This window comes from Oncorhynchus masou, chromosome 2, assembly GCF_036934945.1.
Source record: "Oncorhynchus masou masou isolate Uvic2021 chromosome 2, UVic_Omas_1.1, whole genome shotgun sequence".
NCBI classification, from domain to species: Eukaryota; Metazoa; Chordata; class Actinopteri; order Salmoniformes; family Salmonidae; genus Oncorhynchus; species Oncorhynchus masou.
The window spans coordinates 6,329,979-6,345,005 of NC_088213.1; the positions used below are offsets into that span (position 1 = coordinate 6,329,979).

General features: G+C 50.3%; 1 protein-coding gene across 1 annotated transcript in view; it reads left to right on the top strand.

Moving 5' to 3' along the window:
• Nucleotides 1–15,027, top strand: part of LOC135552306 (Golgi apparatus protein 1-like) — a 77,187-nt gene that overhangs the window by 33,008 nt on the left and 29,152 nt on the right. The window contains exons 11-13 of the mRNA XM_064983856.1: nucleotides 2,131–2,361; nucleotides 3,362–3,485; nucleotides 6,635–6,879. Of these exons, the coding sequence (XP_064839928.1) occupies nucleotides 2,131–2,361; nucleotides 3,362–3,485; nucleotides 6,635–6,879 (600 nt within the window). The remainder of the gene's footprint in view (nucleotides 1–2,130; nucleotides 2,362–3,361; nucleotides 3,486–6,634; nucleotides 6,880–15,027) is intronic.

Below are 15,027 nucleotides of genomic sequence, written 5' to 3' on the forward strand. Positions count from 1 at the left end.
GTAGAGGAGCTGGAGATGGGGAGAGTTACAACTCAGAGTAGAGGAGATGGGGAGAGTTACAACTCAGAGTAGAGGAGTTGGAGATGGGGAGAGTTACAACTCTGAGTAGAGGAGCTGGAGATGGGGAGAGTTACAACTTAGAGTAGAGGAGTTGGAGATGGGGAGAGTTACAACTCTGAGTAGAGGAGCTGGAGATGGGGAGAGTTACAACTTAGAGTAGAGGAGTTGGAGATGGGGAGAGTTACAACTCTGAGTAGAGGAGCTGGAGATGGGGAGAGTTACAACTTAGAGTAGAGGAGATGGTGAGAGTTACAACTCTGTTACAACTCAGAGTAGAGGACCTGGAGATGGTGAGAGTTACAACACAGAGTAGAGGAGATGGTGAGTTACAACTCAGAGTAGAGGAGATGGGGAGAGTTACAACTCAGAGTAGAGGAGATGGTGAGAGTTACAACTCAGAGTAGAGGAGATGGGGAGAGTTACAACTCTGAGTAGAGGAGATGGGGAGAGTTACAACTCAGAGTAGAGGAGATGGTGAGAGTTACAACTCAGAGTAGAGGAGATGGGGAGAGTTACAACTCAGAGTAGAGGAGATGGTGAGAGTTACAACTCTGTTACAACTCAGAGTAGAGGAGATGGGGAGAGTTACAACTCAGAGTAGAGGAGATGGTGAGAGTTACAACTCTGTTACAACTCAGAGTAGAGGAGCTGGAGATGGTGAGAGTTACAACTCTGTTACAACTCAGAGTAGAGGAGCTTTCTCTCTCTCCTCCTCTCCTTTCTCTCTCCTCTCTCACATGTTTCTCCTCTCCTTTCTCTCTCCTCCTCTTCATCTCCTTTCTCTCTCCTCTCTTTTCTCAATCCTCCTTTCTCTCTCCTCTCCTTTCTCTCTCCTCTCCTCTCCTTTCTCTCTCTCCTCCTCTCCTTTCTCTCTCCTCCTCTCCTTTCTCTCTCCTCCTCCTCTCCTTTCTCTCTCCTCTCCTTTCTCTCTTCTCCTCTCCTTTCTCTCTCCTCCTCTCCTTTCTCTCTCCTCTCTCACATGTTTCTCTCTCCTCCTTTCTCCTGTCCTTTCTCTCTCCTCCTCTCCTTTCTCAACCCTCCTTTCTCTCTCTCCTCCTCTCCTTTCTCTCTCCTCTCTCACATGCTTCTCCTCTCCTTTCTCAATCCTCCTTTCTCTCTCCTCTCCTTTCTCTCTCCTCTCCTTTCTCTCTCCTCTCCTTTCTCAATCCTCCTTTCTCTCACCTCTCCTTTCTCTCACCTCTCCTTTCTCTCTCCTCTCCTTTCTCTCTCCTCTCTTTCTCTCGCCTCCTCTCCTTTCTCTCGCCTCCTCTCCTTTCTCTCTCCTCCTCTCCTTTCTCTCTCCTCCTCTCCTTTCTCTCGCCTCCTCTCCTTTCTCTCTCCTCCTCTCCTTTCTCTCTCCGCCTCCTCTCCTTTCTCTCTCCGCCTCCTCTCCTTTCTCTCTCCGCCTCCTCTCCTTTCTCTCTCCGCCTCCTCTCCTTTCTCTCTCCGCCTCCTCTCCTTTCTCTCTCCTCCTCCTCTCCTTTCTCTCTCTCCTCCTCTCCTTTCTCTCTCTCTCCTCCTCTCCTCTCTTTCTCTCTCCTCTCTCATGTTTTTCTCTCCTTCTTTCTCCTCTCCTTTCTCAACCCTCCTTTCTCTCTCTCCTCCTCTCCTTTCTCTCTCCTCTCCTTTCTCTCTCCTCTCCTTTCTCTCTCCTTTCCTCTCCTCTCCTTTCTCTTTCCTCTCCTTTCCTCTCCTTTCTCTCTCCTCTCCTTTCCTCTCCTTTCCTCTCCTTTCTCTCTCCTTTCCTTTCTCTCTCCTCTCCCTCCTTTCTCTCTCCTCTCCTTTCTCTCTCCTCTCCTTTCTCTCTCCTCTCCTTTCTCTCTCCTCTCCTTTCTCTCTCCTCTCCTTTCTCTCTCCTCTCCTTTCTCTCTCCTCTCCTTTCCTCTCCTTTCTCTCTCCTCTCCTTCCTCTCCTTTCTCTCTCCTCTCCTTCCTCTCCTTTCTCTCTCCTCTCCTTTCCTTTCTCTCTCCTCTCCTTTCCTCTCCTTTCTCTCTCCTCTCCTTTCTCTCTCCTCTCCTTTCTGTCTCCTCCTCTCTCCTCTCCTTTCTCTCCTTTCTCCTCTCTCTGCAGTCAGAGGACATTCGTCTGGAACCAGAGTTGTATGACGTGTGTAAGACGGACATCGGGAGGCTCTGCTCCAACGTGGTGTTCGGTAACGCTCAGATGATGGAGTGTTTAAAGGACAGGAAGAAGCAGCTGTCTCAGCAGTGTCACCAGAGGGTGTTTAAACTACAGGAGGGAGAGATGCTGGATCCAGAACTGGACTACCAGCTCATGAGGGTCTGCAAGCAGATGATTAAGGTGAGGGAGGGGGGTGGGGTGTGACTGTGGTGAGAGGGGGGGACGCCCCCGTGTGGCTGTGGTGAGGGGGGGGACGCCCCCGTGTGGCTGTGGTGAGAGGGGGGACGCCCCCGTGTGGCTGTGGTGAGAGGGGGACGCCCCCGTGTGGCTGTGGTGAGAGGGGGGACGCCCCCGTGTGGCTGTGGTGAGGGAATCTCTCTATCAGCTGTGAGACATCTTGGGTATCTCTGTATCAGCTTTGCACATCTCGATTTGGGGATTTTCTCAAGCTCTGTTAGTTAGATGAAGATTGCTGTTCACTGCAACTCCCCAAGTCTTTCCATAGATGTTCAATGGGATTCAAGTCTGGGCTCTGGCTGGGCTCTGGCTGGGCTCTGGCTGGGCTCTGGCTGGGCTCTGGCTGGGCTCTGGCTGGGCTCTGGCTGGGCTCTGGCTGGGCTCTGGCTGGGCTCTGGCTGGGTTCTGGCTGGGCTCTGGCTGGGCCACTCGAGGACTTTCAGAGAGGACTTTCATGTCCCGAAGCGCTCAGGACCTGAGACTGGGGTGAAGGTTCACCTTCCAACAGGACAACGATCCTAAACACACAGCCAAGACAACACAGGAGTGGTTTTGGACAAGTTTCTCTCTGTCTGTCTCTCTGTCTGTCTCTCTGTCTCTGTCTCTGTCTCTCTCAGCGGACGGACGTAGATGCTAAGAACATGTTAAAGAAAACTTTCTAGGCCTGTTCCCCTTACCTATCTTTAACTTGTCTCTCTCCCTCCTGTCCTCTCTGTCCTCTCTCTCTCTGTCCCTCCTGTCCTCTCTCTCTCTGTCTCTCCTGTCCTCTGTCCCTCCTGTCCTCTCTCTCTCTGTCCCTCCTGTCCTCTGTCCCTCCTGTCCTCTCTCTCTCTGTCCCTCCTCTCCTCTCTTTCTCTGTCCCTCCTCTCTTCTCTCTCTCTGTCCCTCCTGTCCTCTCTGTCCCTCCTGTCCTCTCTGCCTGTCCTCTCTCTCCACGTGTCAGCGGTTCTGTACAGATGTGGATGCTAAGAACATGCTGCAGTGTCTGAAACAGAACAAGAACTCTGAACTGATGGATCCCAAGTGTAAACAGATGATCACCAAGAGACAGATCACACAGAACACAGGTAACACACACTGTAACACACTCTCACACAGAACACAGGTAACACACACTCTCTCACACACACACACACACACACACACACACACTCTCACACAGAACACCGGTAAAACACACTCTCACACACACACACTCTCACACAGAACACAGGTAACACACACTGTAACACACTCTCACACAGAACACAGGTAACCCACACTCTTACACACACACACATTCTCACACACACACACTCTCACACAGAACACAGGTCACACACACACTCACTCTCTCACACAGAACACAGAACACACATTCTCTCACGCAGGTAACACACACTCTCACACAGGTAACACACACACTCTCACAGTGAACACAGGTAACACACACACTCTCACAGGTAACACACACACTCTCACAGTGAACACAGGTAACACACACTTTAGGTGGATCACCTGTTACCTCTAATAGATGGAGACCACCTGTTACCTCTAATAGATGGAGACCACCTGTTACCTCTAATAGATGGAGACCACCTGTTACCTCTAATAGATGGAGACCACCTGTTACCTCTAATAGAGGGAGACCACCTGTTACCTCTAATAGAGGGAGACCACCTGTTACCTCTAATAGATGGAGACCACCTGTTACCTCTAATAGATGGACCACCTGTTACCTCTAATAGATGGAGACCACCTGTTACCTCTAATAGATGGAGACCACCTGTTACCTCTAATAGATGGAGACTACCTGTTACCTCTAATAGATGGAGACCACCTGTTACCTCTAATAGATGGCCCACCTGTTACCTCTAATAGATGGAGACCACCTGTTACCTCTAATAGATGGAGACCACCTGTTACCTCTAATAGATGGAGACCACCTGTTACCTCTAATAGATGGAGACCACCTGTTACCTCTAATAGATGGAGACCACCTGTTACCTCTAATAGATGGAGACCACCTGTTACCTCTAATAGATGGAGACCACCTGTTACCTCTAATAGATGGAGACCACCTGTTACCTCTAATAGATGGACCACCTGTTACCTCTAATAGATGGACCACCTGTTACCTCTAATAGATGGAGACCACCTGTTACCTCTAATAGATGGAGACCACCTGTTACCTCTAATAGATGGAGACCACCTGTTACCTCTAATAGATGGACCACCTGTTACCTCTAATAGATGGAGACCACCTGTTACCTCTAATAGATGGGACCACCTGTTACCTCTAATAGATGGAGACCACCTGTTACCTCTAATAGATGGAGACCACCTGTTACCTCTAATAGATGGACCACCCGTTACCTCTAATAGATGGACCACCTGTTACCTCTAATAGATGGACCACCTGTTACCTCTAATATATGGAGACCACCTGTTACCTCTAATATATGGAGACCACCTGTTACCTCTAATAGATGGAGACCACCTTTTACCTCTAATAGATGGGACCACCTGTTACCTCTAATAGATGGACCACCTGTTACCTCTAATAGATGGACCACCTGTTACCTCTAATAGATGTACCACCTGTTACCTCTAATAGATGGAGACCACCTGTTACCTCTAATAGATGGAGACCACCTGTTACCTCTAATAGATGGACCACCTGTTACCTCTAATAGATGGAGACCACCTGTTACCTCTAATAGATGGACCACCTGTTACCTCTAATAGATGGGGACCACCTGTTACCTCTAATAGATGGGGACCACCTGTTACCTCTAATAGATGGACCACCTGTTACCTCTAATAGATGGAGACCACCTGTTACCTCTAATAGAGGGAGACCACCTGTTACCTCTAATAGATGGACCACCTGTTACCTCTAATAGATGGACCACCTGTTACCTCTAATAGATGGACCACCTGTTACCTCTAGTAGATGGAGACCACCTGTTACCTCTAATAGATGTACCACCTGTTACCTCTAATAGATGGCCCACCTGTTACCTCTAATAGATGGACCACCTGTTACCTCTAATAGATGGAGACCACCTGTTACCTCTAATAGATGGACCACCTGTTACCTCTAATAGATGGACCACCTGTTACCTCTAATAGATTGACCACCTGTTACCTCTAATAGATGGACCACCCGTTACCTCTAATAGATGGAGACCACCTGTTACCTCTAATAGATGGAGACCACCTGTTACCTCTAATAGATGGACCACCTGTTACCTCTAATAGATGGACCACCTGTTACCTCTAATAGATGGACCACCTGTTACCTCTAATAGATGGAGACCACCTGTTACCTCTAATAGATGGAGACCACCTGTTACCTCTAATAGATGGAGACCACCTGTTACCTCTAATAGATGGACCACCTGTTACCTCTAATAGATGGACCACCTGTTACCTCTAATAGATGGACCACCTGTTACCTCTAATAGATGGAGACCACCTGTTACCTCTAATAGATGGAGACCACCTGTTACCTCTAATAGATGGACCACCTGTTACCTCTAATAGATGGACCACCTGTTACCTCTAATAGAGGGAGACCACCTGTTACCTCTAATAGAGGGAGACCACCTGTTACCTCTAATAGATGGAGACCACCTGTTACCTCTAATAGATGGACCACCTGTTACCTCTAATAGATGGACCACCTGTTACCTCTAATAGATGGACCACCTGTTACCTCTAATAGATGGACCACCTGTTACCTCTAATAGATGGACCACCTGTTACCTCTAATAGATGGACCACCTGTTACCTCTAATAGATGGAGACAACCTGTTACCTCTAATAGATGGAGACCACCTGTTACCTCTAATAGATGGACCACCTGTTACCTCTAATAGATGGAGACCACCTGTTACCTCTAATAGATGGAGACCACCTGTTACCTCTAATAGATGGAGACCACCTGTTACCTCTAATAGATGGAGACCACCTGTTACCTCTAATAGATGGAGACCACCTGTTACCTCTAATAGATGGACCACCTGTTACCTCTAATAGATGGGACCACCTGTTACCTCTCTCTTGGAGGAGTTGGTCTCAGGTCCCTCCCCTTGGATCTTCTTCTCCAATGGGTTTTCAGAAGCAGGCGAGGAAGGAGGATGCAAGGAATGGAGAGAAAAGGAATTGGGTCAGAACCCATGTCATGTGGACCCGTAGCTCTGATATTTCTGGTTGTCTTCCTTTCTCTCAGACTACAGGTTGAACCCAATATTGAGAAAGGCCTGTAAGGCAGACATCCCTAAATTCTGTCAGCCAATCCTGAACAAGGCCAGTGATGACAGCGAACTGGAGGGCCAGGTGATTGGTTGCCTGAAGCTGAAATACGCCGACCAGCGTCTGTCTCCAGACTGTGAGGACCAGATCAGAGTGATTCTTCAGGAGTCGGCGTTGGACTACAGACTGGACCCCCAGCTACAGATCCACTGTGCTGAGGAGGTGAGGAGTGTTAATATAGACTGGACCCCCAGCTACAGATCCACTGTGCTGAGGAGGTGAGGAGTGTTAATATAGACTGGACCCCCAGCTACAGATCCACTGTGCTGAGGAGGTGAGGAGTGTTAATATAGACTGGACCCCCAGCTACAGATCCACTGTGCTGAGGAGGTGAGGAGTGTTAATATAGACTGGACCCCCAGCTACAGATCCACTGTGCTGAGGAGGTGAGGAGTGTTAATATAGACTGGACCCCCAGCTACAGATCCACTGTGCTGAGGAGGTGAGGAGTGTTAATATAGACTGGACCCCCAGCTACAGATCCACTGTGCTGAGGAGGTGAGGAGTGTTAATATAGACTGGACCCCCAGCTACAGATCCACTGTGCTGAGGAGGTGAGGAGTGTTAATATAGACTGGACCCCCAGCTACAGATCCACTGTGCTGAGGAGGTGAGGAGTGTTAATATAGACTGGACCCCCAGCTACAGATCCACTGTGCTGAGGAGGTGAGGAGTGTTAATATAGACTGGACCCCCAGCTACAGATCCACTGTGCTGAGGAGGTGAGGAGTGTTAATATAGACTGGACCCCCAGCTACAGATCCACTGTGCTGAGGAGGTGAGGAGTGTTAATATAGACTGGACCCCAGCTACAGATCCACTGTGCTGAGGAGGTGAGGAGTGTTAATATAGACTGGACCCCCAGCTACAGATCCACTGTGCTGAGGAGGTGAGGAGTGTTAATATAGACTGGACCCCCAGCTACAGATCCACTGTGCTGAGGAGGTGAGGAGTGTTAATATAGACTGGACCCCCAGCTACAGATCCACTGTGCTGAGGAGGTGAGGAGTGTTAATATAGACTGGACCCCCAGCTACAGATCCACTGTGCTGAGGAGGTGAGGAGTGTTAATATAGACTGGACCCCCAGCTACAGATCCACTGTGCTGAGGAGGTGAGGAGTGTTAATATAGACTGGACCCCCAGCTACAGATCCACTGTGCTGAGGAGGTGAGGAGTGTTAATATAGACTGGACCCCCAGCTACAGATCCACTGTGCTGAGGAGGTGAGGAGTGTTAATATAGACTGGACCCCCAGCTACAGATCCACTGTGCTGAGGAGGTGAGGAGTGTTAATATAGACTGGACCCCCAGCTACAGATCCACTGTGCTGAGGAGGTGAGGAGTGTTAATATAGACTGGACCCCCAGCTACAGATCCACTGTGCTGAGGAGGTGAGGAGTGTTAATATAGACTGGACCCCCAGCTACAGATCCACTGTGCTGAGGAGGTGAGGAGTGTTAATATAGACTGGACCCCCAGCTACAGATCCACTGTGCTGAGGAGGTGAGGAGTGTTAATATAGACTGGACCCCCAGCTACAGATCCACTGTGCTGAGGAGGTGAGGAGTGTTAATATAGACTGGACCCCCAGCTACAGATCCACTGTGCTGAGGAGGTGAGGAGTGTTATATAGACTGGACCCCCAGCTACAGATCCACTGTGCTGAGGAGGTGAGGAGTGTTAATATAGACTGGACCCCCAGCTACAGATCCACTGTGCTGAGGAGGTGAGGAGTGTTAATATAGACTGGACCCCCAGCTACAGATCCACTGTGCTGAGGAGGTGAGGAGTGTTAATATAGACTGGACCCCCAGCTACAGATCCACTGTGCTGAGGAGTGTTAGGAGGTGAGAGGAGTGTTAATATAGACTGGACCCCCAGCTACAGATCCACTGTGCTGAGGAGGTGAGGAGTGTTAATATAGACTGGACCCCCAGCTACAGATCCACTGTGCTGAGGAGGTGAGGAGTGTTAATATAGACTGGACCCCCAGCTACAGATCCACTGTGCTGAGGAGGTGAGGAGTGTTAATATAGACTGGACCCCCAGCTACAGATCCACTGTGCTGAGGAGGTGAGGAGTGTTAATATAGACTGGACCCCCAGCTACAGATCCACTGTGCTGAGGAGGTGAGGAGTGTTAATATAGACTGGACCCCCAGCTACAGATCCACTGTGCTGAGGAGGTGAGGAGTGTTAATATAGACTGGACCCCCAGCTACAGATCCACTGTGCTGAGGAGGTGAGGAGTGTTAATATAGACTGGACCCCCAGCTACAGATCCACTGTGCTGAGGAGGTGAGGAGTGTTAATATAGACTGGACCCCCAGCTACAGATCCACTGTGCTGAGGAGTGTTAATATAGACTGGACCCCCAGCTACAGATCCACTGTGCTGAGGAGGTGAGGAGTGTTAATATAGACTGGACCCCCAGCTACAGATCCACTGTGCTGAGGAGGTGAGGAGTGTTAATATAGACTGGACCCCCAGCTACAGATCCACTGTGCTGAGGAGGTGAGGAGTGTTAATATAGACTGGACCCCCAGCTACAGATCCACTGTGCTGAGGAGGTGAGGAGTGTTAATATAGACTGGACCCCCAGCTACAGATCCACTGTGCTGAGGAGGTGAGGAGTGTTAATATAGACTGGACCCCCAGCTACAGATCCACTGTGCTGAGGAGGTGAGGAGTGTTAATATAGACTGGACCCCCAGCTACAGATCCACTGTGCTGAGGAGGTGAGGAGTGTTAATATAGACTGGACCCCCAGCTACAGATCCACTGTGCTGAGGAGGTGAGGAGTGTTAATATAGACTGGACCCCCAGCTACAGATCCACTGTCAGATGAGGAGTGTTAATATAGACTGGACCCCCAGCTACAGATCCACTGTGCTGAGGAGTGTTAATATAGACTGGACCCCCAGCTACAGATCCACTGTGCTGAGGAGGTGAGGAGTGTTAATATAGACTGGACCCCCAGCTACAGATCCACTGTGCTGAGGAGGTGTTAATATAGACTGGACCCCCAGCTACAGATCCACTGTGCTGAGGAGTGTTAATATAGACTGGACCCCCAGCTACAGATCCACTGTGCTGAGGAGGTGAGGAGTGTTATATAGACTGGACCCCCAGCTACAGATCCACTGTGCTGAGGAGGTGAGGAGTGTTAATATAGACTGGACCCCCAGCTACAGATCCACTGTGCTGAGGAGGTGAGGAGTGTTAATATAGACTGGACCCCCAGCTACAGATCCACTGTGCTGAGGAGGTGAGGAGTGTTAATATAGACTGGACCCCCAGCTACAGATCCACTGTGCTGAGGAGGTGAGGAGTGTTAATATAGACTGGACCCCCAGCTACAGATCCACTGTGCTGAGGAGGTGAGGAGTGTTAATATAGACTGGACCCCCAGCTACAGATCCACTGTGCTGAGGAGTGTGACTGGACCCCCAGCTACAGATCCACTGTGCTGAGGAGTGTTATATAGACTGGACCCCCAGCTACAGATCCACTGTGCTGAGGAGGTGAGGAGTGTTAATATAGACTGGACCCCCAGCTACAGATCCACTGTGCTGAGGAGGTGAGGAGTGTTAATATAGACTGGACCCCCAGCTACAGATCCACTGTGCTGAGGAGGTGAGTGTTAATATAGACTGGACCCCCAGCTACAGATCCACTGTGCTGAGGAGGTGAGGAGTGTTAATATAGACTGGACCCCCAGCTACAGATCCACTGTGCTGAGGAGGTGAGGAGTGTTAATATAGACTGGACCCCCAGCTACAGATCCACTGTGCTGAGGAGGTGAGGAGTGTTAATATAGACTGGACCCCCAGCTACAGATCCACTGTGCTGAGGAGAGGAGGTGAGGAGTGTTAATATAGACTGGACCCCCAGCTACAGATCCACTGTGCTGAGGAGGTGAGGAGTGTTAATATAGACTGGACCCCCAGCTACAGATCCACTGTGCTGAGGAGGTGAGGAGTGTTAATATAGACTGGACCCCCAGCTACAGATCCACTGTGCTGAGGAGGTGAGGAGTGTTAATATAGACTGGACCCCCAGCTACAGATCCACTGTGCTGAGGAGGTGAGGAGTGTTAATATAGACTGGACCCCCAGCTACAGATCCACTGTGCTGAGGAGGTGAGGAGTGTTAATATAGACTGGACCCCCAGCTACAGATCCACTGTGCTGAGGAGGTGAGGAGTGATCCACTGTGCTGAATATAGACTGGACCCCCAGCTACAGATCCACTGTGCTGAGGAGGTGAGGAGTGTTAATATAGACTGGACCCCCAGCTACAGATCCACTGTGCTGAGGAGGTGAGGAGTGTTAATATAGACTGGACCCCAGCTACAGATCCACTGTGCTGAGGAGGTGAGGAGTGTTAATATAGACTGGACCCCCAGCTACAGATCCACTGTGCTGAGGAGGTGAGGAGTGTTAATATAGACTGGACCCCCAGCTACAGATCCACTGTGCTGAGGAGGTGAGGAGTGTTAATATAGACTGGACCCCCAGCTACAGATCCACTGTGCTGAGGAGGTGAGGAGTGTTAATATAGACTGGACCCCCAGCTACAGATCCACTGTGCTGAGGAGGTGAGGAGTGTTAATATAGACTGGACCCCCAGCTACAGATCCACTGTGCTGAGGAGGTGAGGAGTGTTAATATAGACTGGACCCCCAGCTACAGATCCACTGTGCTGAGGAGGTGAGGAGTGTTAATATAGACTGGACCCCAGCTACAGATCCACTGTGCTGAGGAGTGAGGACTGGACCCCCAGCTAAGATCCACTGTGCTGGGAGTGTTAATATAGACCCCCAGCTACAGATCCACTGTGCTGAGGAGGTGAGGAGTGTTAATATAGACTGGACCCCCAGCTACAGATCCACTGTGCTGAGGAGTGTTAATATAGACTGGACCCCCAGCTACAGATCCACTGTGCTGAGGAGGTGAGGAGTGTTAATATAGACTGGACCCCCAGCTACAGATCCACTGTGCCCAGAGGAGGTGAGGAGTGTTAATATAGACTGGACCCCCAGCTACAGATCCACTGTGCTGAGGAGGTGAGGAGTTAATATAGACTGGACCCCCAGCTACAGATCCACTGTGCTGAGGAGTGTTAATATAGACTGGACCCCCAGCTACAGATCCACTGTGCTGAGGAGGTGAGGAGTGTTAATATAGAGGACCCCCAGCTGATCCACTAATATAGACTGGACCCCCAGCTACAGATCCACTGTGCTGAGGAGGTGAGGAGTGTTAATATAGACTGGACCCCAGCTACAGATCCACTGTGCTGAGGAGGTGAGGAGTGTTAATATAGACTGGACCCCCAGCTACAGATCCACTGTGCTGAGGAGGTGAGGAGTGTTAATATAGACTGGACCCCCAGCTACAGATCCACTGTGCTGAGGAGGTGAGGAGTGTTAATATAGACTGGACCCCCAGCTACAGATCCACTGTGCTGAGGAGGTTAATATAGACTGGACCCCAGCTGATCCACTGTGCTGAGGAGGTGAATATATAGACTGGACCCCCAGCTACAGATCCACTGTGCTGAGGAGGTGAGGAGTGTTAATATAGACTGGACCCCCAGCTACAGATCCACTGTGCTGAGGAGGTGAGGAGTGTTAATATAGACTGGACCCCCAGCTACAGATCCACTGTGCTGAGTTAATATAGACTGGACCCCCAGCTACAGATCCACTGTGCTGAGGAGGTGAGGAGTGTTAATATAGACTGGACCCCAGCTACAGATCCACTGTGCTGAGGAGGTGAGGAGTGTTAATATAGACTGGACCCCCAGCTACAGATCCACTGTGCTGAGGAGTGAGGTGAGGAGTGTTAATATAGACTGGACCCCCAGCTACAGATCCACTGTGCTGAGGAGGTGAGGAGTGTTAATATAGACTGGACCCCAGCTACAGATCCACTGTGCTGAGGAGGTGAGGAGTGTTAATATAGACTGGACCCCCAGCTACAGATCCACTGTGCTGAGGAGTGTTAATATAGACTGGACCCCCAGCTACAGATCCACTGTGCTGAGGAGTGTTAATATAGACTGGACCCCCAGCTACAGATCCACTGTGCTGAGGAGGTGAGGAGTAATATAGACTGGACCCCCAGCTACAGATCCACTGTGCTGAGGAGAGTGTTAATATAGACTGGACCCCCAGCTACAGATCCACTGTGCTGAGGAGTGTTAATATAGACTGGACCCCCAGCTACAGATCCACTGTGCTGAGGAGGTGAGGAGTGTTAATATAGACTGGACCCCAGCTACAGATCCACTGTGCTGAGGAGTGTTAATATAGACTGGACCCCCAGCTACAGATCCACTGTGGTGAGGAGTGTTAATATAGACTGGACCCCCAGCTCCAGATCCACTGTGCTGAGGAGTGTTAATATAGACTGGACCCCCAGCTACAGATCCACTGTGCTGAGGAGGTGAGGAGTGTTAATATAGACTGGACCCCCAGCTACAGATCCACTGTGCTGGGGAGTGTTAATATAGACTGGACCCCCAGCTACAGATCCACTGTGCTGAGGAGGTGAGGAGTGTTAATATAGACTGGACCCCCAGCTACAGATCCACTGTGCTGAGGAGGTGAGGAGTGTTAATATAGACTGGACCCCCAGCTACAGATCCACTGTGCTGAGGAGGTGAGGAGTGTTAATATAGACTGGACCCCCAGCTACAGATCCACTGTGCTGAGGAGGTGAGGAGTGTTAATATAGACTGGACCCCAGCTACAGATCCACTGTGCTGAGGAGGTGAGGAGTGTTAATATAGACTGGACCCCCAGCTACAGATCCACTGTGCTGAGGAGGTGAGGAGTGTTAATATAGACTGGACCCCAGCTACAGATCCACTGTGCTGAGGAGTGTTAATATAGACTGGACCCCCAGCTACAGATCCACTGTGCTGAGGAGTGTTAATATAGACTGGACCCCCAGCTACAGATCCACTGTGCTGAGGAGGTGAGGAGTGTTAATATAGACTGGACCCCAGCTACAGATCCACTGTGCTGAGGAGGTGAGGAGTGTTAATATAGACTGGACCCCCAGCTACAGATCCACTGTGCTGAGGAGTGTTAATATAGACTGGACCCCCAGCTACAGATCCACTGTGCTGAGGAGTGTTAATATAGACTGGACCCCCAGCTACAGATCCACTGTGCTGAGGAGTGTTAATATAGACTGGACCCCCAGCTACAGATCCACTGTGCTGAGGAGTGTTAATATAGACTGGACCCCCAGCTACAGATCCACTGTGCTGAGGAGTGTTAATATAGACTGGACCCCCAGCTACAGATCCACTGTGCTGAGGAGGTGAGGAGTGTTAATATAGACTGGACCCCCAGCTACAGATCCACTGTGCTGAGGAGTGTTAATATAGACTGGACCCCAGCTACAGATCCACTGTGCTGAGGAGGTGAGGAGTGTTAATATAGACTGGACCCCCAGCTACAGATCCACTGTGCTGAGGAGGTGAGGAGTGTTAATATAGACTGGACCCCCAGCTACAGATCCACTGTGCTGAGGAGGTGAGGAGTGTTAATATAGACTGGACCCCAGCTACAGATCCACTGTGCTGAGGAGTGTTAGGAGTGTTAATATAGACTGGACCCCCAGCTACAGATCCACTGTGCTGAGGAGGTGAGGAGTGTTAATATAGACTGGACCCCCAGCTACAGATCCACTGTGCTGAGGAGGTGAGGAGTGTTAATATAGACTGGACCCCCAGCTACAGATCCACTGTGCTGAGGAGGTGAGGAGTGTTAATATAGACTGGACCCCAGCTACAGATCCACTGTGCTGAGGAGGTGAGGAGTGTTAATATAGACTGGACCCCCAGCTACAGATCCACTGTGCTGAGAGGAGTGTTAATATAGACTGGACCCCAGCTACAGATCCACTGTGGTGAGGAGTGTTAATATAGACTGGACCCCCAGCTACAGATCCACTGTGCTGAGGAGGTGAGGAGTGTTAATATAGACTGGACCCCCAGCTACAGATCCACTGTGCTGAGGAATATAGACTGGACCCCCAGCTACAGATCCACTGTGCTGAGGAGTGTTAATATAGACTGGACCCCCAGCTACAGATCCACTGTGCTGAGGAGGTGAGGAGTGTTAATATAGACTGGACCCCAGCTACAGATCCACTGTGCTGAGGAGGTGAGGAGTGTTAATATAGACTGGACCCCCAGCTACAGATCCACTGTGCTGAGGAGTGTGACTGGACCCCCAGCTGATCCACTGTGCTGAGGAGTGTAATATAGACTGGACCCCCAGCTACAGA